Source organism: Ctenopharyngodon idella, chromosome 22 (assembly GCF_019924925.1).
Source record: "Ctenopharyngodon idella isolate HZGC_01 chromosome 22, HZGC01, whole genome shotgun sequence".
NCBI classification, from domain to species: domain Eukaryota; kingdom Metazoa; phylum Chordata; class Actinopteri; order Cypriniformes; family Xenocyprididae; genus Ctenopharyngodon; species Ctenopharyngodon idella.
The window spans coordinates 4163438-4189200 of NC_067241.1; the positions used below are offsets into that span (position 1 = coordinate 4163438).

Consider the following 25763-nt stretch of genomic DNA (forward strand, 5'->3'; position numbering starts at 1 on the left):
GAGTGTTTTGAATACATTCATGACACTTTATTAGGACACACATATATTAACTAGTGATTTTTAACGTTAAACCCATTGACATCTTGTAGATGCACATTCCAGTCGAGCTGGAAGAATGTTGTCTGGAATGGGTCCACTCCCTTAAAACATGTCAATTACTCTGTTTGTGACTGTCACTCCCATGTACAAGCCTTACACAGAAAATGTGTAAAAGCCTTCACTGAAAGGACAAACCTCATGTCTCACTCATGTGCTGGAGTGACAAAAGTAACATTAAATTTTGTGTCAGGGTTATTTAATAGAGATTTTTGTAATGTCAGTTTGCACTAAAATATTGCACAAATACTTTTTTGCTCTGAAAAAAAAAAAAAACCCTATAAAATCAGTGAAATGAACACTATTATATGACAGATCTGAACTGATCCATCACCTACATATGTTAATCATTATTTCCATGAAAATATAGGAACAGCTGAAATATCTTGCTAAGAAATGTGAAATGAGCTTGAATGACATCACTGCTCCGCTGTATACATCCATCTAATACATTCATATTTTAAGACTCTGTACATCCTCTCACCTATCATAACATCATATTTACTTTATATTTAATCTCCAATTACGTCCTCATATAGAGTGCCATAAAGAGGTCATGTGTTACGTTGATCACATCTCTTTTCTTAGCTCCTACAGGTTTTATGGCATTGCCGAATCCTCGATGCCCCTGGCAAAGAGACGCACCAGCTGGCCATGAACTCTGTGGAAAGAGAGTCGTATTAGGAATCATTCAAATGAGAAGATGCAAAGTTTTTGGGTTGAAACTCCTAAACTTCCACTTGATATCAATAACTATGATTTGCTTACATCATTGTAGCCAGACGCTGCAGACACTGCTGTTCAAAAGGTTGGGGTAAGTAATATGTTTTGTTGTTTTTTAAAGAAAAATCTTCTGCTGCATTTATTTGATCAAAAATTATCAGAAATATCATGAAATAATATTATTATTATATACAAACCCGATTCCAAAAAAGTTGGGACACTGTACAAATTGTGAATAAAAAAGGAATGCAATGATGTGGAAGTTTCAAATTTCAATATTTTATTCAGAATACAACATGGATGACATATCAAATGTTTAAACTGAGAAAATGTATCATTTTAAGGGAAAAATAAGTTGATTTAAATGTCATGGCATCAACACATCTCAAAAAAGTTGGGACAAGGCCATGTTTACCACTGTGTGGCATCCCCTCTTCTTTTTATAACAGTCTGCAAACGTCTGGGGACTGAGGAGACAACTTGCTCAAGTTTAGGAATAGGAATGTTGTCCCATTCTTGTCTAATACAGGCTTCTAGTTGCTCAACTGTCTTAGGTCTTCTTTGTCGCATCTTCCTCTTTATGATGCGCCAAATGTTTTCTATGGGTGAAAGATCTGGACTGCAGGCTGGCCATTTCAGTACCCGGATCCTTCTTCTACGCAGCCATGATGTTGTAATTGATGCAGTATGTGGTCTGGCATTGTCAGGTTGGAAAATGCAAGGTCTTCCCTGAAAGAGACGACGTCTGTATGGGAGCATATGTTGTTCTAGAACTTGGATATACCTTTCAGCATTGATGGTGCCTTTCCAGATGTGTAAGCTGCCCATGCCACTCGCACTCATGCAACCCCATACCATCAGAGATGCAGGCTTCTGAACGGAGCGCTGATAACAACTTGGGTTGTCCTTGTCCTCTTTAGTCCGGATGACATGGCGTCCCCGTTTTCCAAAAAGAACTTCAAGGCCGTCTAAGGGCCCGAAGATCACGGGCATCCAGTATGGTTTTCCGGCCTTGACCTTACGCACAGAGATTGTTCCAGATTCTCTGAATCTTTGGATGATATTATGCACTATAGATGCTGATAACTTCAAACTCTTTGCAATTTTTCTCTGAGAAACTCCTTTCTGATATTGCTCCACTATTTTTCGCCACAGCATTGGGGGAATTGGCGATCCTCTGCCCATCTTGATTTCTGAGAGACACTGCCACTCTGAGAGGCTCTTTTTAAACCCAATCATGTTGCCAATTGACCTAATAAGTTGCAAATTGGTCCTCCAGCTGTTCCTTATATGTACATTTAACTTTTCCGGCCTCTTATTGCTACCTGTCCCAACTTTTTTGGAATGTGTAGCTCTCATGAAATCCAAAATGAGCCAATATTTGGCATGACATTTCAAAATGTCTCACTTTCAACATTTGATATGTTATCTATATTCTATTGTGAATAAAATATAAGTTTATGAGATTTGTAAATTATTGCATTCCTTTTTTATTCACAATTTGTACAGTGTCCCAACTTTTTTGGAATCAGGTTTGTATTAACTGTTTTCTATTTTAATATATTTTAAACTGTAATTCATTCCTGTGATGACAAAGCTGAATTTTCATCTTCAGAGTCACATAATCCTTCAGAAATTATTCTAATATGCTGATTTGGTGCTCAAGAAACATTTCTTATAATTATTAATGTTGAAAACAGTTGTGCTGCTTAATATTTTTGTGGATACCGTGATTCTTTGAAGAATAGGAAGTTCAAAAGAACAGCATTTATTTGGAATAATTTTTTTTTTTTTAAATGTCTTTACTGCCTCTTTTGATCAATTGAATGCATCCTAGCTAAATAAAAGTATTAATTTCTTTAAAAATAAAAATCTTACAGACCCCAAACTTTTGAGCGTTAGTGTATGATTATTATACAGTAAGAGCAGGATTAAGTTCTTCCATGTGAATTTCCCTTGAGCAAATTCATTTAAATGCCTTCCTAAATCACACAACAAATTACCTGCATGAGATCTCGGTGTGAGGTAGAATTTCTCCATCACAGTTCCACACAGATACCGAGCGAGGTTTAGTACAGCAAGACCCACACACAAAGCCTTGTCTCTTTAATCTACTTGTCTCACTTCCTTTCTCCTTCCACCCTGCGAGATGCTGCTGTGAGTGACCTGCAATGTTACTACTGCGCACTTTCTCAGGATCTTCCAGTTCTCTCTCAGCAGAGGTCTGAATTTCTCGATCATCCTCCTCCTCATACTCCTCTTCTTCTTCTTCTTCTTCTCCAGGAGGTAGAGAAAATCGAACAGCCTTGACACGATGAACTTCAACGAAGGGCAGGTCAAACTGAAATTATAGTTGTTTCAGAGATCTAGCTGAAAGTTTTTCTGACTGATTCAACATTTAGCTGCATGAGAGTTGATTTCCTTGAATGTCATTTGGTTTTACCTGATCCTGTTTGTTTGTGTGCCTGTGAAGGTATGTGAGAAAGCCAAGAGGGTTAGTTTCTCGGACTATGATGAGGTCTGCCGTCCCATCAGCCAGGTGAGCGGACGGCGAAAGACCCTTTGGGCTCCGTGGACATGAGCTTGACATACAGGTGAGAGAGACACACTTGAACCTGCCTTCAATAGTCACCCACTCACCTGAGATAAAAACAATGATAAAAGGTTAAAGATCTCAACATCAATTAATCATCTTACTATATTTTTTTCTGAATAGTCTACATCACAAGTGCATAATGGCTTTGAAGGTCTACCAATGCACACTTTGGTACTAACATGACAACGGTCATATAGAGATGTACAACATATGAACCCCACAGAGACACACAGCACAGTGTGATCCTAGTAATAGGGTCTCTAATGAGATGACACAGACAGTCATTCTACAAACAGGCAGCAGATGGTCTTACCCTCTAACTCACTGCTGTATTGGCTCACATTAGCGCTATAGAGGGAACTGGAGCTGTCAAAGTGGGGGAACAGCCTCTCTTTGCTCTCTGAACACACACGGCACCTGCACATATACACGCAAACATGCTTTTAAAACATTTCTGGGATCCAAAGCTGCTTTAAAGGAACACTCCACTTTTTTTTGAAAATAGGCTCATTTTCCAACTCCCCTAGAGTGAAACAGTTGAGTTTTACCGTTTTCGAATCCATTCAGCTGATCTCCGGGTCTGGCGGTACCACTTTTAGCATAGCTTAGCATAGTTCATTGAATCTGATTAGACCGTTAGCATCTCATTTGTGAGACATTTGTGAGAGACGCTGCGCAATATCATTGCGCCTGCTGCACCCATGGTACGACAGCAAAGTTCCTTGATTATTACGCCGGAATGAGAGTATAGTTCCTAGCCATATCGGCCTAGAAAATGGCAACTTTTCATTTTCCGTCAGTCATAGTACACGATGTAACTACAGAAGAGTCAAGTTTTAAATAGGAAAAATATCGAAACTCTTTGGTCATTTTTGAGCGAGATGCTAACGGTCTAATCAGATTCACTGAACTATGCTAAGCTATGCTAAAAGTGGTACCGCCAGACCCGGCGATCGGCTGAATGGATTCGAAAACGGTAAAACTCAACTGTTTCACTCCAGGGGAGTTGGAAAATGAGCCTATTTTCAAAAAAAAGTAGAGTGTTCCTTTAAGGCAAGCCTCCAAAGTTAGTAAAAAAAAAAAAGAAAAGAAAAGCGTAATGCTGCAGTACACAGGGAAGGGGACCAGAGGCCTTTTTTTTTTTTTAAATGGATGTCAATTGAGGAGAGGCTTCACTATGCTGAATGCTTTTATGGGAAGACAGCTTATCATTTAAAGGGTTAGTTCACCCAAAAATGAAAATTCTGTTATTAATTACTCACCCTCATGTCGTTCCAAACTTGTAAGATTTTGAGACTTCAGAAAGTTCATAAAGAGGTCGTAAAACTAATCCATATGAATTGAGTGGTTTAGTCCAAATTTTCTGAAGAGACGCAATCACTTTTTTATGATAAACAGATTGAATTTAGGCTTTTATTCACATACAGTATAAACATTCATCAACTCACACATCAGTTGTGGTAAACGGAAGCTCAAGTATGTTTGCTTGACGCGTGTGAGAACCAATGAGGTTCGTTCTTGTGTGTTACGCAGTACGTTTGAGCTTCCGCAAGAACCAATGAGGTTTGTTTTTGCGTGTCACGCAGGTTCGGTTGAGCTGCTGTTTATGTTCGCTAATGTTTATATATGAATAAAAGCCTAAATTTAATCTGTTCATCTCTTCAGAAAATTTGGACTAAACCGCTGAATTTATATGGATTAGTTTTACGATCTCTTTATGAACTTTTTGAAGCATCAAAGTGCCAGTTGTGTAGCTGTCTATGGAGGGACAGAAAGCTCTCAGATTTCATCAAAAAGATCTTCATCTGTGTTCCGAAGATGAATGAAAGTCTTGCGGGTTTGGAACGACATGAAGGCGAGTAATCAAAGACAGAATTTTCAATTTTGGGTGAACTAACCCTTTAATGTATTGACAGCCTATTGGCTAAGCTTCAACATGTTGGCCATTAAACATTTGTTTTGGATTGATCTAAAAAAAAAAAAATGAGGGAAAAAGCTGTTTTATAAGAGGTCACAGACAATTTTGCAACAGATAAGATTCAGTTTACGGCACTTCTCATTCTTTTGGTATCTGCAAACAGTGATTAACTGTTGCACAGCTCTGACAGAAATTCAATGACGTCAGGGCTGTAATGTGATTGGTACATGTGATCCATGTTGGCTGTTAATGGTAGAGCCATGGACCTTCATATCTCCCAATAATAAGACCATCTCTGCTGGGAGCTGTACAAACCAAGATGGTGTATAATACCTGCTAGAATTTATAGTGAAAAAATGGTAGTTCAATTTAGTACTCACTAAATCCAATTTTATCCACATTAGGAGTTTGGCGAGTCCTAATTTTAAGCATTGTGTCTGTAGCATAACATGGATGTGGTACTTTGAAATTTGGTATGAAATAACCCTGAATATTCTTAGCAGTCTTTGCCTTTCCTATGAGACTACATGTAGCTACTAGCAATTCACCAGCTACTCTTCTTCCATTAGAGATCCTACTGCTTGACCAGTCATGGTAACAGCCCTAAGGAAGGACCTCCATTTCAGAAAAACACTGAGGAATTCAAGCCAATTGTGTTATTTTAATGAGGTAACTGCTAATAACACTTTATTCCCTAAAGATGAGGCCACACTAAGGACCCAACCAAATCTACTCATGGATCCACTCAACACATCCACACATACAAACTCTACCAACTACTTTTTTACTTTCTTTCCGTTCATGCACATATAGTCATATCCTTTCCTGCAGGGATTTTGCACTGTTGTTTGAGTTTTAGCAACCTGTTGCTTAAATTGCTCCTTAAAGTCAACTTTGTCAAATAAAATGCTCCTAATGTGACTTTCAGGTAAAAGATGAAGGCAAATATTTACCCTGAGAGGCAGCGAGTTTTGTCCCGTGGGCTGGAGATATGGGAATCAGCAGGGAGATATTGCACTAGTCCCGGATAGCTCCTGTTACACAGGTACACCATACAACCTACAAGAAAAACAAACAGGCATGAAAATATAGCAGAGAGGGGATCAAGGTCTGTTTCTCCTCTCACATTCATGATTATGATTGACAATAACAGTATAGCATATAGAGAAGCATCTGGCATATCAAACCCTACAGATTTCCCAAAACAATGTTACTTCACAAAGGAATATTTTATAATTACAATAAGTATTGAGGCAAAAAACTGCTGACCTATCAGTATTCAGTCTAAACTATCATTTTAAAGACAGTTGAGTCTTGCCATCCATACCTGAATAATCATATCTGAGAGGGCCCATCCAGCGGTGCCTCTCGCTCTCTGCCAAAACATCGCCATAGAAACCATAGCCCACCATTGAGACAGAATAACGCACCAGTGTGTTTTGATAATGGACAGAACACACATCCAGAGGCTGAGAGTCTCCTGGTGAGTGAAAAAAGGAAAAAATTCCAGTTATGCGGTCTATTCATTATAATTTATATTTTATATTGTTTCTATTTTATTTTATTTTATATTGTGTTGCACAAGGACAAAGTTTTTTAAGATGAAAAAAAAATCTCAAGAAATTAACATAAAATGAAAACTTGTATATGTATGAAAACTTAAATATGTTTAAGCTAACAGTTCACCCAAAAATGAAAATTACATCATTTATTACTCATCCTCATATCGTTCCAAACCTGTAAAACCTTCGTTCATCTTTGGAACACAAATTAAGATATTTTTGATAAAATCCGATGGCTCAGTGAGGCCTGCATTGCCAGCAAGATCTTTTCCTTTTTCAATGCCCAGAAAGGTACTAAAGACATATTTAAAACAGTTCATGTGACTACAGTGGTTCAACCTTAATATTATAAAGCGACGAGAATACATTTTGTGCACCAAAAAAAACCAAAATAACGACTGTGGGACAATATCTAGTGATGGGCGCTTTCAAAACACTGCTTCATGAAGCTTCGAAGCTTTACGAATCTTTTGTTTCGAATCAGTGGTTCTGAGCGTGTATCAAACTGCCAAAGTCATGTGAACTATTGAAATTTCGAAACACTTATGACTTAACGAAACCTTGTTTACTGAAATCACGTGATTTTGGCGCTCCGAACCACTGATTCGAAACAAAAGACTTGTAAAGCTTCGAAGCTTCATGAAGCAGTGTTTTGAAATCACCCATCACTAGATAATGTTGAACAAAGTTGTTATTTTGTTTTTTTGGTGCACAAAAAGTATTCTCGTCGCTTTATAATATTAAGGTTGAACCACTGTACTCACATGAACTCACCAAAAACTTTCATACTAAAATGTATTCTAAATTTACGAAAAAATATAGGAACAACTCAAACCACACATACGCAAAAAGCACTTACACTGTGCGGCTGTATCACTGTGTTTAATTATATTATATTACATTATATATTAATTATTTAATTTATATATACAATTACATAATACATTAATAATACAATTTAATTTCATCTTAAATATAGTAAGAAAAGCTGCCTTATAGCTTCAGCTGCGAGGTTTCTCTGAATGACGGAGGTTTACGTGTATGTACAGCTTGCTAATGAGAGGTCTGTAATCTGGGTCTATATAAAAGGTGTTTATTGTGTTTGAACTGGTTTTGAGAATAACACACTTGGCTTGAGGATGTGGTGAGAGCGTGTCTGCAGAGAGCGTCATGTTTGATGAGAGTGGAAAACGCTGTGAAGGAAGCCTTTATAGCCCTTATATGGAGATGATTTGGTCGCGTTTTATGCAAATGGCTAACCTTGTGCACGTGGCCACTCATTTAGAATACTCCAAATTCAGTAAAAACAGAACGATATTAAGAACAAATTCACGTGCATATGCACATGTTGTGAATTAGATGTAGATTTTTCGTGAGAAGTTCTCCTGTGCGTACAAATATGAAATAATCTAAGCAATTATTAGTGAATGAGACCCATTATTTATATATTCTTCCTCTATTAATATACACTACCATTTGCATATGTTTTTTAGGGCTGCTATCCTGTGGGTCATTCTGCGCAGTTTCAATTGGGTAACACAGTGCCACTAACACTCATGACAGCATTGCAGTGGTTATGAAATTTGGCCTACTTTTTTATTGTTTAAAAAATTACCAATGATGATGTGCAGCGTCGATGTCACAGGGTCATTTATGCCCACGGTAGCAAAACACACACAATCTGTAGAGCCTGTGGAGAAGAGTAAACACAGGGAGGTAAACTAACACTCCTCTCACTATCTTGACCATGCATCTGAATGACACATTAGTGCTATAAACAGACCACAATCGACGCCCTTTTCTTTACACGTCAGTCACAGCACTATGCAAACATTCACCTGCTGGAATTATGCCAATGTGGAGGTCACATGGCTGCAGCTTTATAGTTGGGTCATGTTCTGAAACTCCCGCCTCCTGCTGGGTTCGTCCAATCACACCGTGCAGCAGCTCGCTGAACATTCCGTCTCCACCCACACATATCACTCTGAATGGAAAAAAAAGATTTGACTGGAACTTTTGGCAAATTTCCTAAAACCCAAATTTCGAGTATTATCAGCGAGCTTGCTCGGAAATATAGTGACGCATATTTCTAAGATGACCTTTCTGGTATTGAGGCAACACTTCTGATTAAACAACAAAATACAGAGGGCAGGGCTCATGTGACATGAATTATTACAATGACACCATTGTTACTGCACACTCTTGAATCTTTTCTCATGTGGAAATAACCATTGAAGGATAACTTACCCATCAAACCCTGTTAAGTCTTTCTTCAGGATGTAGTCTCTGGCCTGATTTGCTCGTTCAGTCACTAAAAACAAGAAACATCCCCCAGATTTTTTTTTTTAATTCGCTCTATATATTTTTTAAAGAAGTCTTATAATGTGAAAATTAGTTTTCCTTGATTTTTTGAAATAAAAGAGTTGTATGAAGTTTTCAGTACCTAAACCAATTCAAAAAGGTCATTCATTAAAACTAAGCTGCAACAACAGCTTGTTTCTGAAATTTTGGTTGCAATATTATGTCAGATGGATGAAATAAATATGTCACATGATCCTTCAGAAATCATTCTAATATGCTGATTTGGTGCTCTAGAAACTGTTCTTATTATTCTGCTGGTTAATATTTTTTTGTGGAAACTGTGATACATTTTTTAGGATTCTTTGATAAATAGAAAACAACAGCATTTACAGTACCTCCCAAAAGTTTGGAAACATTACAATTTTTTAATTCTCTTATGTCTCTTATGCTAACCAAGGCTGCATTTTTAATAAAAAATACAGTAAAAATAGTAATATTGTGAAATATCAATTTAATTTTGCAATATTACTGCTTTTACTGTATTTTTGATTAAATAAATGCAGCCTTGGTGAGCATAAGAGACTTCTTTCAAAAGCAGTAAAAGTTGTAATGTTGAATAATGTAATGAAAATAATGGTGGCCACACAAAATATTGACCCTTTGGGCCCAATTTGGACATTTGTACTCACTTTTGTGGCCAGCGGTTTAGACATTAATGGCTGTGTATTGAGTTATTCTGAGGGGACAGCAAATTTACACTGTTATACAAGCTGTACACTCACTAATTTACATTGTAGCAAAGTGTCATTTCTTCAGTGTTGTCACATGAAAAGATATAATAAAATATTTACAAAATTGTGAGGGGTGTACTCACTTCTGTGAGATACTGTATATATTAAAGAATGTTATGACTCTTTTAAAATGTGTTCTAGAAAAAATAAATCATGCAAAATTATTAGTGATTAGGATATGCTATTTTGTCTGACTATTTAACTTTGCTACTTAATTCAGCCCTTTTCCCAGGTCTCGATAAAGATCTGCCGATGTCACTTGAGAACCGTACTACTTGACGTGCAGGCCGTATCAGAGAGCAAACAAGGGGACACTTGATAACTGTTCAGTTATTGAACGGCACAGACAGTCTCAGTATCTCACCCACAACATGAGAGCTGATGCCAGCCAGCTCAAACAGAGGGGCCACTAGAGAGTGAAAGATCTGTTTCCCCCTCTTCTTTCCTCCAAAAGGATTAATGAACACCAACAACCTGTGAGGACGCGAGGGGCCTGATAAAGGAGAAGTAGATGAAGGGAGAGATGTTAATGAGTCATTAGAGAATAATGAGTCTGGATGAATGATTAAGGGTATTATTTTCAGCTGTACATACTGTGGGTTTTGAGTGCGGTTCGGAGTTGAGTGATCCATTGATCCCGGACACCCCGGCTAGGACAGCAGAACTGGGTCCTGCCCAGACTCCATGACAGTCCATGTCCGTTACCTCTGCTGTTGCGCTTCACATAGAATACTTATGTGATTAGAAAAGGACAAAAACTAGGTTTAGTCTAACTTTGTAGTATTTGATCCCTGTGCAGAAAAAAAAGAAAATCACTTTCGGAAACTTACATGTAAAATCAAGGTCAGTGTCTTCTACTTTCTTCTGGGTTTGGATCTCAACTCGACCCTCCTTCACCCCAATCACCTCTGACACCGGCACTGAAACTAAGAACGACAGATAGACACTTTACGCTCTTTCATAAGTGATGTAACCATTTCTCACATTCTCAAAAAACATTCCACCATTCCTACTCAGGCCTTTTATGCAGACGCCAAGGTGTATAGTGTTTGTTACCAAGAATTGATGGTGCTGTTCAACTTGTTTTGAAGTCATCAGAATGCAGACAAAGACAAATCCAACAAGGAAGGACTTTTAAACATGATTTTCTTTCATTTCACATTATTTTCATTCATTAGCTGAGCATTAAGCAATAAACTGATATGTTTATGGATTATTCCCTTCAATCGAATCCAGCTAGATCATGTTAAGACAGCATTTATATTGTCATGCACATAAATTAAGTTCAAAGAAAACTGTGGATACAAAGTGGATAGCGCACAGAGCATAAAGTGTCACTTTAACCTTTTTCTACATTTCTTGTCAATAATTAAACTAATAGTAATGGTATATCAGGCATTATATGGTGGTTAATTATCTACAAATAAGAATGACTATAAGTCACTGATGTGTCAGAGTAAGTTTTCGTTTACATTTCTATGGCTGTTCATCCAAATAATATTTAAATTATTTTATTATTAGAATTATTTTAAATGCTTTTTTGTTACTTCTTAACAATAAATGCTGTTGACTTGGGCTCATATATTATTTAACACAATTTTTTTATTATTAATATTAGTACCTGAGTCCATAACGTGCACAACTGCTCATGTGATGTCAAAATGGCTGCGCCCATGAGGGGGCGACCTTCTCCTTGTAGAATTTATTAATTTATTTATTTTTAGAAGACTGGAGTGGAGGCTTCATCTCATTTGAAGTAATTATGCTATTTCTCAAATGTGCTATTCATTTCTTGCCTCGTTTATAATTAGTAAAAAATGACCGAGTCTGGCTTTAGTTTAGTTGATACATTATGCATATAAATATGCGGTTACTCATCTACAAATAAGTCTACTTCAAGTCAAGCACCTTTATATCCCATGTCATGTAATTTTGTCATACACCCCAAGAAAACCCATAATACGATATAAACATATTTACATTTATCTATCAAGCTATCTTTATAAAAAAAAAATAACAAACACTTGTCTCAAAACTTAGTGAGCTGTCTACCTGGACCGCATTTTTGGAACACGGGTGCATTGAGAACGATAATAAATGTCGTACTTGTTTTCTTCTCCCGGTTCCTCTTGTCGATCTCAGTCCAGCTGAAGTACCATCCGCTCAGGAAAGCCCTGTACCGCTTATTACCGATCCACAGACTTGACTCGACTCTCACCGAATCTATTTCCATCGCCACTTTGGTAGTTTCATTCATCTATAGAACTTCATGCTCTCACAAGCAATATTCAGCTGTATTTTTATCCATGCAAGAATTTCGAAGTTGGTCAAGGCGTCTAACATTTGAAGCGAACAAATATAAGCATTTTGTTTAGACGTGAGTTAAAAAGAGTCACCAAGTTTAATAAATAAGCTTATGTAAGTAAGGTAAGATCTAGTAAATTAAGACGGCTCCGTCTTCGCTATCCTGTACTGACCTATTTGACTGTTCCTTTGCATAAAACAAGTTAACTTCCCTTTGAGGTTGCGCACCTGTACTGGAAAAATTTGCATACGCAACTCTCATTGGATAATATGATTATGCAGATGGTAACCGACCGTAATTCATTGTAACAGATCAAACGAATACTTTTTTGCCATTCAAAGTTTTTCTTTTATAAAATTGATTTAAACTTTATAAAATAAAATATTTGATTCACTGCCTCTGGTGTTATTAATCAATTAGATTTTATGAATTTTAACATTGTTAAATGTAGGAAAAAGTACATTCTGTGCAGTGGTGGGCGGAGCTAGTGAAAATTGTGTTATAAATATTCACAGTAAATAGACACATGTTGTATATTATGTGTAGATAGACTATCAAAACACTGGTGGAAATTCAACTTAGATATATTCATGTAAGTTTCTCCTTTCTTTCTGCATCCTTTTGTTTTTACTGTCAACATATAGTTGGTGTGACTGGTATGACTAGATGACATGACACTTAATAAACACACTTCAACCGTCAATTTTTTTTTCCTTTTTTTTTTTTTTCCTTTGGTGAAGGATGATTATACAATATCTAAGATTAGTCTGAACACATGCAATATTGGCATCAAATGTCAAAACAAGTGTCAGTTCTGTTTGACTGCACATCTTACTCATCTTTGGTCTATTTTGTTTTCTGTCTATGTGTTTCTATTCTTCTGTTAAATAGGCTAAACCTGGAAGGTTGACTTACCTGAAAATCTGCTTAACCCGACTGACAGCAAAAGTAAAAGGGTTCCCTAAATATGTTTATCTCCAAACAGAAGTATTTTTTATTTTATTTTTTAATTTGTCTACACATACTAATATATTATATCAGAAGTTGCACGCATTATGATGAGAAGCATGCATCCTTTGTCTCTAATCATAATGTATATTAATTTAGACATTAATTACAATGGTAAAGACACAATAAGATGTATACCCGCCCACATTAAGAATCCACTTTTCCAGTCTGTTCTGTAATATTGTTTTGATAAGCTTGTACCCTCTACTTCAGAACAGTTCCTTTTAACCTCCAGCAGGTGGCGACAATGGTTTAGACAAGCATATATGCACTGCTCGTAGTAAAAATAAATACACCTGATCCTGGTTTCGCTACATCTAACAATATAATTGTTATAATAAATAATTTTATTCAAGATTTTTATTCAAGATATTTCATTCAATATGTCGTTTATGTGTTCCTTTCAGGCATCATTTTCCCTTTCAAGTTGTCATTTTTGCAACTTGGCTATGAGGGGTTCAAAGTTAGCCTAATCCAAAAGAAATGTAGCATGAATTATTTAATAACAATCAGCTACATTGTCAAATGTGACAATGTGACATCATCCATTTTGTGTCAAAAAAAAACAAAAAACAGATGCAGTGATGCATCTTGGCGGCTTTCTCCATAATCATTCTCTAGTGTTGTTTTGGAGTTGCTAGAGGGAATCCAGCTGGGCAAGTAAAGCCTAAATTGAAAGCAGCTGCTCTAAAACTCATTGTAAGACAGAGGCATACTTTGTCCCAGTTATGGATGTAACTGGGCATGTAAACAGATCCTCTGCAGATGTCCTTGTGATATTGGATGGAGAAAATTCTCAATGGCTGAACAGAAAGGGATGACAGAAGTAATCAGTCTTTTTTTCTGAGGGAAACTTCTTTTAATTATAGGTTACTGGACTAAATGGATCTATTGCCACACATTTTATAGACTTGTTTGCCTAGAAAACCACATGATGTCTAAATGATTATTGATGCACTTGTTTGAGTCAGTTTATATCCAAGGATAAACAGTCTTAGACCATCACTGATGGTTTCACAGTTTTGTAGTTTTATAATTTCCTATTTCTTTCAGGGTAAGGAGAGCAATATTATATTAAAGCTGCAAGCAGCAGTGTTGCCAACTGCTTTCAATTAAAAGTAGCTAAAACTGGTAGCTAAATGTCAGTAGATGACATCATAAGGGCAAATTCATTGATCTATATAAATAGATCAATGAATTTGCCTACTGATCTATATGTAGATCAGTAGGCAAAATAAGAATCTAGATAAGGTTTGTCCAAGAAGTTGTTAGATTTATCCCTAAACTTTTGAAAACAGTCCCAAAAGGGACGGGGAAGTCACTAAATCTAGTGACAAAATCGCTAAATTGGCAACACTGGCAAGCAGCGATGAAAGGGCCCTTGCACCGGTGCCACCGCCACCCGCTGGCTTTAAGAAAACAGAGCACGTTGTGCCAAAATGCATTTAAGTAGGTAAATATAGGAGGACTGTGTCAAATTCATTTGTATTTGCCACAGTTCCTGCTGCCAGCTGGTGGTGCTATGACTATAACTGAATATTGGCATGTAGATGTGGACTCTTATCAAACATGTTAAGCTTGGGGCAGATTGGACATTTCATGTATGAGTTACAGCAACTTCCAGTTTCGTTTTATTATTAGCATGCTTTAGCAAATTAGCTAAGTGTTGCTAAGATGCTTTACCATGTTTTTAGCATGTTGCATGTTAAAGGAACACTCCACTTTTTTTGAAAATAGGCTCATTTTCCAACTCCCCTAGAGTTAAACAGTTGAGTTTTACCGTTTTCGAATCCATTCAGCCGATCTCCCGGTCTGGCGGAACCACTTTTAGCATAGCTTAGCATAGTTAATTGAATCTGATGAGACCGTTAGCATCTCGCTCAAAAATGACCAAAGAGTTTCGATATTTTTCCTATTTAAAACTTGATTCTTCTGTAGTTACATTGTGTACTAAGACTGACGGAAAATGAAAAGTTGTGATTTTCTAGGCCGATATGGCTAGGAACTATACTCTCATTCCGGCGTAATAATCAAGGAAATTTGCTGCCATACCAGATGCTAACGGTCTAATCAGATTCAACGAACTATGCTAAGCTATGCTAAAAGTGGTACCGCCAGACCCAGAGATCGGCTGAATGGATTTGAAAATGGTAAAACTCAACTGTTTAACTCAAGGGGAGTTGGAAAATGAGCCTTTTTTCAAAAAAAAGTGGAGTGTTCCTTTAAGTTTGGGCAAGATTAGACATTGTAACCCTCTACAATTCGAGTAAAACACTTGCATATGCGACTAAATCTTCACTCTTGGCGACTAAATAATCATCATTATCTTTAGCCATTGGCTAATAAATACTTAGATTTTACTAACCAGTGTGTTTGTGTTAGAGGCGAAGTATAAGTTTAGCACAGATATATTTTTACTCTCTGAACACACTGACTGAGCACTTGAGAGTTTCGGTCTCTGTCAAGCGATCTGTACTATTTCAGTTCAGCTTAATGGATGGTTTAGATCTTGAAAGCTAAACTGAAGAGTGTAGACTGCCAGGAGAAATGTGAAAAATATTGGAACTAATCAAATATGATGTAACTGCAATTTCACATTGTTAACAGAAAGATTTATTTGTGGATCAAACCATAAAAATAACCAGCTGTAATCAACATGGACATCTTCAGCAGAGAGTTTTCAGAGCCTCATAAGTTTTGCGTCATTAGGTGGTGCTACTGCCACAAAATGATCTAAACCAGATACTAGAGGCTATTAGAGACCTTCACTGTAAAAAAGAATTGTTGCTTTAACTTAAAAAGTTAGCTACCTGGTTGCCTTAAAATTTTGAGTTTGTTGAAATTAAAAATTTGAGTTAAAACAATGAAGGTGATTGGTTTAATCAATAGAAACTCAAAATATTATGTTATCTGAACCATATGAATTTTCTAAGTTGATTTGAAAAAAGAAAAAATGTGATAAATCATGAATTTTTTTTTTTTTTTTTTTTTTTACAGTGTTGGAAGACAGTGTTTAATCGTGATAATAAAGTTTAAGGCATCATAATCAAAAGTGAAATGATAACTTTGGTTTGATTTCACAATTTTCACTTTACAAAACTGTCTTACTTTCATAAAATTAACAATCCAAAATTAATAACCAAACTACTGTACATTGTAATCATTTTGTATGAACTTCCCTAAAGTTTCTTTCTGCATCTTTCAAAATCCAGCTGAAGTGATATTTTGTTCATATTGCAAATACTGTATCTCATGATTCATAGAGCTGTAAATTCAGGCTTTGCTTATAAATAATATTGTAGAGTGAATACAATGAACACTGTCTGATTATGTGTCATATTGTTTTAAAATATGATGCCAGATAACCTAGCCCTTCTCACAATATGATTTTACATAGCTAAAAATCTCTAAAAGTAACGCTACACTGGATAATACAATATCCCACTTTACCCGTATTCACCCTTGGTGTCATAAGCAAAAAGACAAATAGGCTTTATTAAATATTTTATACAGGCATTACAGAATAAAATAAGCTTATTTGCATATTAAAAAAACATCTGGTAAAGTCACAGTGCAACAAAAAATGTTGTGCATTTTCATTTTGTTAAAATAAGAATACAATTTAGTTTGTATCACATGTAACATTCCCCCCTTAGTAGAGAGAGGCGTAGTCCAGCTGTAAGATCCCTTTTCCGGAATTCCATTCCGCCTTTTATGCCAGGCGCTGATAGGCTGTGTCTCAAATCCTAGTGAGCTGCCTACCTAGACAACATATTTGGGCGTCATAGTTCAGGGCATCATTTACATTCCGAGTCTCTTTCTGCGTCAGCTGAAAAGAGCTGACTATGCTATCTAGCTAGGCAGCTCACTAGGATTTGGAACAAAGCCGTCGTCAGCCGTTCAACATCATCGCGCTGAAGTGATCCGCTAGGCAGTGCATGCTGAACTTTCTGCTTTGCCCATCGGAAAGTGTGGGACCAAGAGAACAAAACGGATATTCACAAGTCAACCATAAGTTTCTCTTGGTTGTATCTCACAAGGACTCAACAACAGACGGATTTTTTTCTTTTTTGGCAAATGAAGTCCCACCAAGCGTGGGACAGAGAAGCGACGGCGGCCTTGCTGTAAAAGAAACGCTTCAAACTTTTGCGAATACATTCTCAGTGGCTTCAAGTGACGGACTTTGATTTTCCCAGCGGCGTGTTTGGAGTCGTGCTGGGTTGGCAGAAATGGGGACGCGGATACGTGCCCATAAACTCACTCTTTTTATTATCCCTTTGATATTTACGTCGCATCTGTTTAATGTAAGTGATTCATCGGCATTTTTATACTCTCATTATATCACTATGTACTGCTTTTGTGTAACAGGTAACTGTATCAATGGAAAGCACCCAAAAAGTTACTTTAGCAAAACTTTGCGTCGAAATATAATCCATTCATTTTAACTTCATTCTTTTTGCAGCATTTAGTAAGCCGCGAATTGTATCATGTGAAAGTTAAGTTGCACTGATCTCTTACACGGATATCTAAAGCTCGACTCAAGTGTTGCTTGTGTGTTCTAGTCCTGGTCTAATTTTATCCATAGAAACGAGCTATTCATAGTTGGTCTCACTGGCGTCTTGCATGTCTGTATACTTTATTTATTCTTTGACACTTGTTTTAGAGCACTTTCACTGAACACTAACTTGTACAAAGTTATAGCTTTTGTAATCAAACGCTTATTCAGATAACCTATTGATACAGTTGATAATGTAATTTCCCCATATATCATGTGAACTGATTTTAGCTTAATTAATAATAATAATTAATATGCTTATTATGTAATAGTTGCAAACAATAAAAAGACTATCAAGTGAAAAAGGAAGCAGTTTATCTTGATTATGGGTGGGATGATCTAACCCTGTTTTGTGATTGCTTCCTTTCTCATGTTGTCATGATTAGAGCAATGCATATAGACTGCATTTCATATCACATATGCTCTTCATACATCACATAAAAGCACAACTTCTACATAGACTTGCTCACAAAGAAATTGACACCTTTGTGAAAACTGTCTTTGAATTCTTGACTTTGTGCAGTAAATTAGCGTTATATACAGGATAAGTTTAATAAAATATATTACAATTAAAATAAATAGTGGTTGAATGAGACAGAGCAGCCGGTCATATGATTAGGTATGAGTTAATATGAAAAACCGGCATCTCATCTTTCTTGGTACCTGCAATACTGTTCTACTTCCAGCCTGGTGGTAGATTAATTTTGACTTTATTGCTTATGTAGGTGGAGAGTACTGAGATGCTAACTGAACTGATCTGTTGGAAATGGAATAGCCTGTGAAATTACCTTAACACCACAAAGTGGAAAGAAAATCAATTTTTAGGGTATACTGTTCTATTTTGCATAAAGTTGAGTTAAAGTTACCATTGTTAGTCTGGTTCTTGTAAAGCATAAGAAAATGTACTTTCGCTGATCGAAAACTACCATTTGTTTTGAGGAGCTTCTCAGCAGGCTGTACAATCATTACCCCCTCCTGTACGTTTTGGAGTTAGTTTAACTAGTTAGCTGAAATTAGCGATGTCTTGGAACGCCTTTGATGTTGAATCCTCCAAAAATCCTCTGGATCACATGCTAACTGAAAGTCTTGTCATGTATAACTTCAGATTCTTTAAATCCTGCATACCATGTATAATCCCTCTCATCATTCAGACACTAGTGAACATGAGCCTCCCTTAGTTTACTGATGTGTAGCAGGGGCCCATCGCCTTTGGTAATTTGAGATCTTTGCTGCTTTGTTTCAGGGACCACTGTGTCAGTTGAAGTATAATTGAATTAAATGGAATCAACAGCATGTGTTTTTTCCATTACAGGCTTGCCTAAGATTTGACATAGTTCAGTTGATTCAGTTGGCTTCAGTTGCCATCAGCATCCCTGGTGTTCTTCTGGAATTTCAGGGTCATAAGTATCAATCAGCACTGACAAAACCCCAATAAAAGCACTTTATTACCTTTTAGTTGACTGACACAATCAAGTGCTCCCTCCCTGCTGTTAACTATCAATGGCCTGGTAATTGAGAGATGATCCTTTGCTATTTATTGACACATGTAATTTTTGGGTTAAACTGGCTACTTGTGAGGTCGTTGAAGTTTTGTGTGATGATAAAGAGCTGCAAGTGGGTTCACGCCCAGTGTCACTCCTTCTGCTTTTAGCTTGTATGACCTTTATTTAGGATAAAGAAAAAAAGTAGGAAACTCTTTTGAGAAATGTAGACCTATAGTTATCGATTAACAAAAGTTTCAGTTCATTTAAGCAAGTCAGAATTTTGCTATTTTGAAAAAAAATATTTGTGGTTTTTTTTTGTGCCAACTATGCCTTTTAAAGGCAGATAGTTATATTAGCTCTGTTTTTTTTTTGATTCTACAAAGCCTTTTAAGTGTTGGACTTTGTCCCATGATATCCAGCGTTACAATGTGCTATTTTATTTTGAGATGTCTCTGATTCGAGCGTCACAAGGATACCCTGACTTCATCTAGGTCGGATTTTGAGGCAGGGCTGGATTCCTGTGGATATATTCGGTTTACTGCTCCAGACTGTAGTTACATGCTCATTTCTGTAGTGTCTTTCACCGTCTTGGCCTCCCCAGTATGCCCACATTTACTGTATCTTATGTAATATCTAGATATAGTCCAGCCATCCTAGTCAGTTTAACACCCACATGGTCTTCCAAGTAAGCACAGAGGAATCTAGTGCACAGCGCTGGGATAACTGGGCCCGTGTTCAATGAGATTTTGAGGACAGGAGATTATTAATGGTCTCAGTGTGTGCTTTTATATATCTTGTTTGTGAGCTGCTTGTCAACCTAATATGGTCTGTTACATTCAGCTAATGCTAGGTACTTAAATGAATTGCAGTAAAATCACATACTTTGAAATGGCATTTATGGCAACTCAGAAAAATGTGTGCTAGTATAATTTGAGATCTCTCAGAGATCTTAGGGTACGTTTACACAACAGCGATGTACTAAAAAGGGAAAAGTTTTTTTTTTTTTGTTGCATTTTTTCGCGTACAGACGACATCATTGTCATATCTGCAAAAAGGACAAAAAATGCTGTATTATGCATGCCTGGCCAGTAGTTGGCGATGTCACTTTGTAAAGAAACACTACGCGCCTATAGACTGAACATGTAATACGCATGCGCATGATGCCACTGTTTTCACAAATTCGCATTTTTGGAGAAAATAATGAAAAAACTTGCACTTTGAAACCCTTGTGTTTGCGTTTTTGAACAGCCAAAATGCATTAAAAGTTTTACATTTTTAGTTGAAAATGGTGTCATCTACATGGCCCCTTAGATTAACATTTGTGCGTTTGGCAGAATTTTTATCCAAAGTGATTTGTGTTGCATGTTTATTATTAGTGCATGGAATCTTGGGAATCGAACCCATAACCTGGTGGTTGCTAGTTCCAATGCTTTACTTTGTTTATTTTGTGAATGTATTTAATCTTTGTAAATGCATGTTATTGCTCTTATTGTGAACTATTCATTCATGCATGTGTTTAATTAATCCGCTTAAACCCCTTCCTTCCACAATTGTTTGCAAGCTTGCATTCATTTTTGAGTAGAACGGCTACAAAATTCAATTAACAACCGATGGATAGAACCAGGTTTGAACCAGGTTTTTGATGATCTTTTAAACTCGGATGTACATCACAATACGGTAAAAACGATCTGCCGCTACCTTTTCATCATGACTGAGTCTTTTAGTTTGGTTTATGTCCTCTTTTGGCTCTTGTTGTAAATGGTGTGGATCATTTATAGATGTGGCTGAATGCAAACTTATTGACGCATATGGAGAACAGCCTGTGCTGCTGTTATTTGTTTTGTTGTGAAGTGTGACTTCGGTTTGGATTGGGGTCAGAGTGGTTAGAACAGCATTTTTATGTGCTCATGTATCGACATCACTCGACATTTAGAAATCCCTCTTTTTTAGTATTGTTTTGTATTATAGGTGTTTCATTTTAAAAAGGTCTTTGGTTGGTGGTCTTTTGAATTCAATTTGCCAAGGATTGTTCCCACCCATATCTGTGATCTACTTGCTTGCACACATAAATTCATTCCCCCCGTTCCGCTTCGTCTGCAGGTAACCTGTGGTACATCACTGTGGGAATCTTCATCTTTTATTTGCTAGCTGTTTGTGATAGAGGCAGGAGGCAGACTCCAAACACAGCTGCAATTCAGCTGGTATTGTAACCCTTGCAAGTGCAGACTTGAGTGCTCATTGTGCAGCTTGATGCTTCATAAGATGCGCCCTTATCCTGACCAGCCATACCCATAAATACAAATTTTCTTTCTTGATCAGTTGTCCCACTTTCCCATGCTTTCTCAGAACAGTCCAGACAGTTGTTTCACCAATAGTGTCACAAGAAGCGCTTGATATATTGCTGCCATTTCAGTACGTGACTTGTAGATGACCTTAAAAAATGTGCATGGTGCAAAAGCAACACCAAGATCAGGGGTTAAGTTTCTGGAGAGTATGCATACTGATAAAGTTTATAGTGTAATTGCACTGCAAATGAATAGATCTAAAATCCTTTGCTTATTACATAATGCTTAGTGTAAGGAAGTGCTTTGAGTTTTGTTTCTATGATGAAGTGCTAAATAGTGTTTCAGACCCCTGAAAGGCTTTATACACTATATTGCCAAAAGTATTGGGACACCTCTCCAAATCATTGAAATCAGGTGTTCCAATCACTTCCATGGCCACAGGTGTATAAAATCAAGCGCCTATAGGCATGCAGACTGCTTCTACAAACCTTTGTGAAAGACTGGGTTGCTCTCAGGAGCTCAATGAATTCAAGAGTGGTACTGTGATAGGTTGCTACCTGTGCATTAAGTCCATTTGTGAAATTTCCTCACTAAATATTCCACCGTCAACTGTTAGTGGTATTATAACGAAGTGGAAGCAATTGGGAACAACAGCAACTCAGCCACGTAGTGGTAGGCCACGTAAATTCACAGAGCGGGATCAGCACATGCTGAGGCACATAGTGCGCAGAAGTCGCCAACTTTCTGCAGAGTCGAGAACTACAGACCTCCAAACTTCTGTGTGGCCTTCAGATTAGCTCAAGAACAGTGCGTAGAGAGCTTAATGGAATGGGTTTCCATGGCCAAGCAGCTGGATCACCAAGTGTAATGCATAGCGTAGGATGTAGTGGTGTAAAGCACGCCGCCACTGGACTCTAGAGCAGTGGGGACGTGTTCTCTGGAGTGACGAATCACGCTTCTCTGTCTGGCAATCCGATGGACGAGTCTGGGTTTGGCGGTTGCCAGGCAAACGGTACTTGCCTGACTGCATTGTGCCAAGTGTAAAGTTTGGTGTAGGGGGGATTATGGTGTGGGGTTGTCCTTAGAACTCTTAATGTTTCAGCATACCAAGACAATTTCATGCTCCCAACTTTGTGTTTCTGAAATTTAGGGAATGGCCCCTTCCTGTTCCAACATGACTGTGCACCAGTGCACAAAGCTAGGTCCATAAAGACGAGGATGTGCGTGTTTGGTGTTGAGGAACTTGACTCAAGAAGAGTGGGCCAACTCTATATTAAACCCTACAGATTAAGAATGGGATGTCATTAAAGTTCATATGCATGTAAAGGCAGATGTGCCAAAACTTCTGGCAATATAGTGTATTTGTCTGTCTCTCTGGAAAATTTTCACCTTTTTTAGACTTGTATGGGAACAACCTGGATGTCTCTCTTTATTGCCTAGAGCATGACTCATGTATTGTTATGCATAATTTGCTGTACTAAAAATATCAGTATGTATTTGACCAAAACTAGAAAAAGATGTTCTGTGCAGCATAACTATTTATGGAGGTTTTTTCTAAGGCTGCCAATATTGGTAGCATATTGGTTATCGGGTGATATTAGATATTTTTTTTATGTAATTATTATTTTGTTCATTCTCATTTACCCTGTTTTTAAATTTAGATTACCTTTATCATCTAACACCGGAAGTAAATAATGTTGTATGTAATGTTAAGCAGACCTCAATTTTATTCCATATTTTCATTATAAGTACATTATAATGTTGTGATGCCCATATTCACTTGTTGCATTTAAAACATAATTTTAGTCGTTAGTTTTTCTACATTTATTTAGAAAAAATAGTATATAATTTTAATATCAGCTATTTATCAGCTATCAGTAATAACATGAAAATAACAAACTTACTGTATCTAATATTGCTCCATTACTGTTTTTTTTATTTTATTTTTTTAGTTAAAAGTCTTTAGTATGCCTACATTATATCTGCAATAAGTACTATATAGTACACAATAAGTACACTGTTCTTCTGTATCATCAGTATAGCATCCCTAAAACGTTTCCATATCACTCAATACATCACAGATGGCTTATGTCAGTGCTTGCTGGATATTTATGGTAAGATGAAGTTGTAAAGAGTGTCTGACTCTGTCTTGTGAAAACAGCGTGCGAATGAAGTTCCCAGCAGAGACCTCTTCTTCCATTAATCTACGACAAGCCTCGGCCTGCCCCAGAAAGAAAGGCGCTACTTTTTCTGAGCTTCCTGCAACCCCCATAGGATATGAGTTCTCCTAGGCTGTTATTACACCACTTAGATCATGTCAAGAAATAAAAAAGAATTTCATTGCCCTCAGGTCACAGTATGTGTCACAGCGAAAGAAAAATAAAACGAGAAGATAGACGATGAAGCACTTGATTTTGTAAACGTTCCTTTTAACAATTTACAAGAAAAGAGCCAAAAAGATAAATCCCATCTTTGTGGTCTTTTAAGTTCACCAAAACCAGACATAACAGAGACTTGCTTTGCAGTGTTTAACCAAAACAAAAGTGTAAAGGTGCGTCTATAAGTGACTTTTTAACAAGAGCCATTGACCTAGTGTACCGTGGATATGGTGATTGAGTGCATCACTGTTTGTGATATACTTGCTTTTGAAGTGGTTGCCAGGGACTGTCATGGTTTGCCGGGCTGCTATTGGCCGCTTTGAGCATTCGGACCTCTATTCAGTATATCTGCCACCTTCTCTACACCACTCTGCCTGCTGGGTTCAACCGGAGAGGCCACAGATAAAACTAGTTGAGCCACCCAGGAGGCTGATGTACATTAGCATGTCAACAGCTCCTCTACTGGAGCCGGCCACTTCTGGCTTTTGGCTGTTGGCAAGCAGTGCTTCTCTTTGTCATTCAGATGAGAGAGTCAAGACGTGAGGTAATTCTTGTGTTGGGTGAGGGTGTGGCTATAGAAAGATTAAATCTCACCTGACTAAATACTTGCCAGTAATGTTTCATTGTGCTTCTTTTGGCAGATTGGCAATTGACATTTGACACAAGTCCTCTGTAAGGGACTTTACAGTCCCTGGTTCCCTTCAATGTGTTCTGTGTGATAAGAGAGGAAATCTGCACTCTTCCAGTAGAGGATATTTGCACAGCCAAAAGTGTCAGTAACGCTGATTTTAGTGAATCTCTATTGGAAACTTGCTGATTCATCATCCTGCCAGGGAAATTAAATTCAAAATTATCTCTGAGAGGCATAAGCCACTTCCCAATAGCAAAGTTTACTCAGGCTTTCCTGTGAGTCTTTAATGGCTTGTTTCCTCCGAGCGGTGCGGTGCGGTACAGTACGGTATGCAATTTGTGCTGTTTCCATTGTCAGAAGTTGTGAATGGTACCCTAATTCCGAACCGTACCGTACCACTTTTTTGGGACCCTTCCGTTGGGGTACCTAGCACAATAGTACCAATTGTACTGGTACCAAAAGCATGGAGCTACACTCACTGCAGAACTTTGATTGGTTAACAGAGAATCGTCACTTGCGCGTGCTACAAGGGGAATGACAACACAATACCGTTGCAACACAATGTGTATTTTTCGGCTGTTTATCCTTGCAGCCTTCAGCCTTTGCTCAAAGAAAGCTGCTGTATGTCCTCCATTGTTGTTTACTGTCTCTTTCTTCTTCACGCGAGAATGACGTTGATCGCTACTTTCCGGCATACACCACGCCTATCAAGTAAGGGTACTGTTGGCGGTGGAAATGCAAGCTGGATCAGAGTTTACATCCTGAATTAGGGATATGGCCTAAAATCCATATTGCAATATACATTGCAGCCTCTTGCGATAACGATATATATTGCGATATATAAATTATAATAGAACCATTTCAGAACAGGTTACATAGACCCTTAGGAAAGCCAAACTGCTAAATGTATTTTTTTTTTTTTTTTTTTAAGAAATAATCAATGATCAATAGCTCTGATCATGGCTTTAAAGCCGCGTCTCTCTACCGTTTGAAAAGGTCCTTACACAAGTAAACAGTTATGGCCCTGGTAATTTCAATCCACCGCGGGCTCTTCCTAATATAAGGAGTACCTTTTGAAAATGACTGTTGGATTGAGGTTTGGATCAGTTCCTGTTTTTTCTGTCCTGCGT

At 37.4% G+C, this 25763-nt stretch overlaps 2 protein-coding genes across 16 annotated transcripts in view; one reads left to right on the forward strand and one right to left on the reverse strand.

Annotated features, from left to right (window-relative positions):
- Nucleotides 1–12508, reverse strand: zgc:158263 (ceramide kinase family protein). 2 transcript variants are annotated; one of them, XM_051879934.1, is made up of 13 exons: nucleotides 12094–12504; nucleotides 10818–10913; nucleotides 10582–10719; nucleotides 10352–10480; nucleotides 9143–9206; nucleotides 8734–8879; nucleotides 8511–8585; nucleotides 6661–6813; nucleotides 6287–6392; nucleotides 3729–3832; nucleotides 3263–3459; nucleotides 2823–3160; nucleotides 1–757 (listed from the first exon to the last, which is right to left on the reverse strand). In XM_051879934.1, exons 1-13 carry the CDS (start codon nucleotides 12242–12244, stop codon nucleotides 697–699), a joined length of 1758 nt encoding a protein of 585 aa, XP_051735894.1. In that variant the 5' UTR covers nucleotides 12245–12504; the 3' UTR covers nucleotides 1–696. The 2 variants fall into 2 exon arrangements, with proteins under 2 accessions (XP_051735894.1, XP_051735895.1); XM_051879935.1 differs by lacking the exons at nucleotides 1–757; nucleotides 2823–3160; nucleotides 3729–3832 and having other exon boundaries at nucleotides 3316–3459; nucleotides 12094–12508.
- A 4670-nt stretch (nucleotides 12509–17178) lies between these two features.
- The window catches only part of hspg2 (heparan sulfate proteoglycan 2), a 118452-nt gene continuing 109867 nt past the window's right edge, over nucleotides 17179–25763 (forward strand). For 12 of the 14 annotated variants that reach the window (XM_051879890.1, XM_051879891.1, XM_051879896.1 and 9 more), the window contains exon 1: nucleotides 17180–17604. In XM_051879890.1, the coding sequence (XP_051735850.1) occupies nucleotides 17530–17604 (75 nt within the window). In that variant the 5' untranslated portion in view covers nucleotides 17180–17529. Of the gene's footprint in view, nucleotides 17605–25763 lie in introns of all 14 variants that reach the window. The other 2 variants (XM_051879886.1, XM_051879899.1) reach the window with 2 other exon arrangements.

Bases quoted from the DNA above. Each gene is read 5' to 3' on its own strand.
- zgc:158263 (XM_051879934.1), bottom strand. From the start codon at position 12,244: ATGAATGAAACTACCAAAGTGGCGATGGAAATAGATTCGGTGAGAGTC. The intron at 6,814-8,510 runs GTAATTTTTTAA...TTCACTCACCAG, and splicing joins GACGCTGCACATCATCATTG to GAGACTCTCAGCCTCTGGAT. The intron at 3,460-3,728 runs GTAAGACCATCT...TTTTTATCTCAG, and splicing joins ATACAGCAGTGAGTTAGAGG to GTGAGTGGGTGACTATTGAA.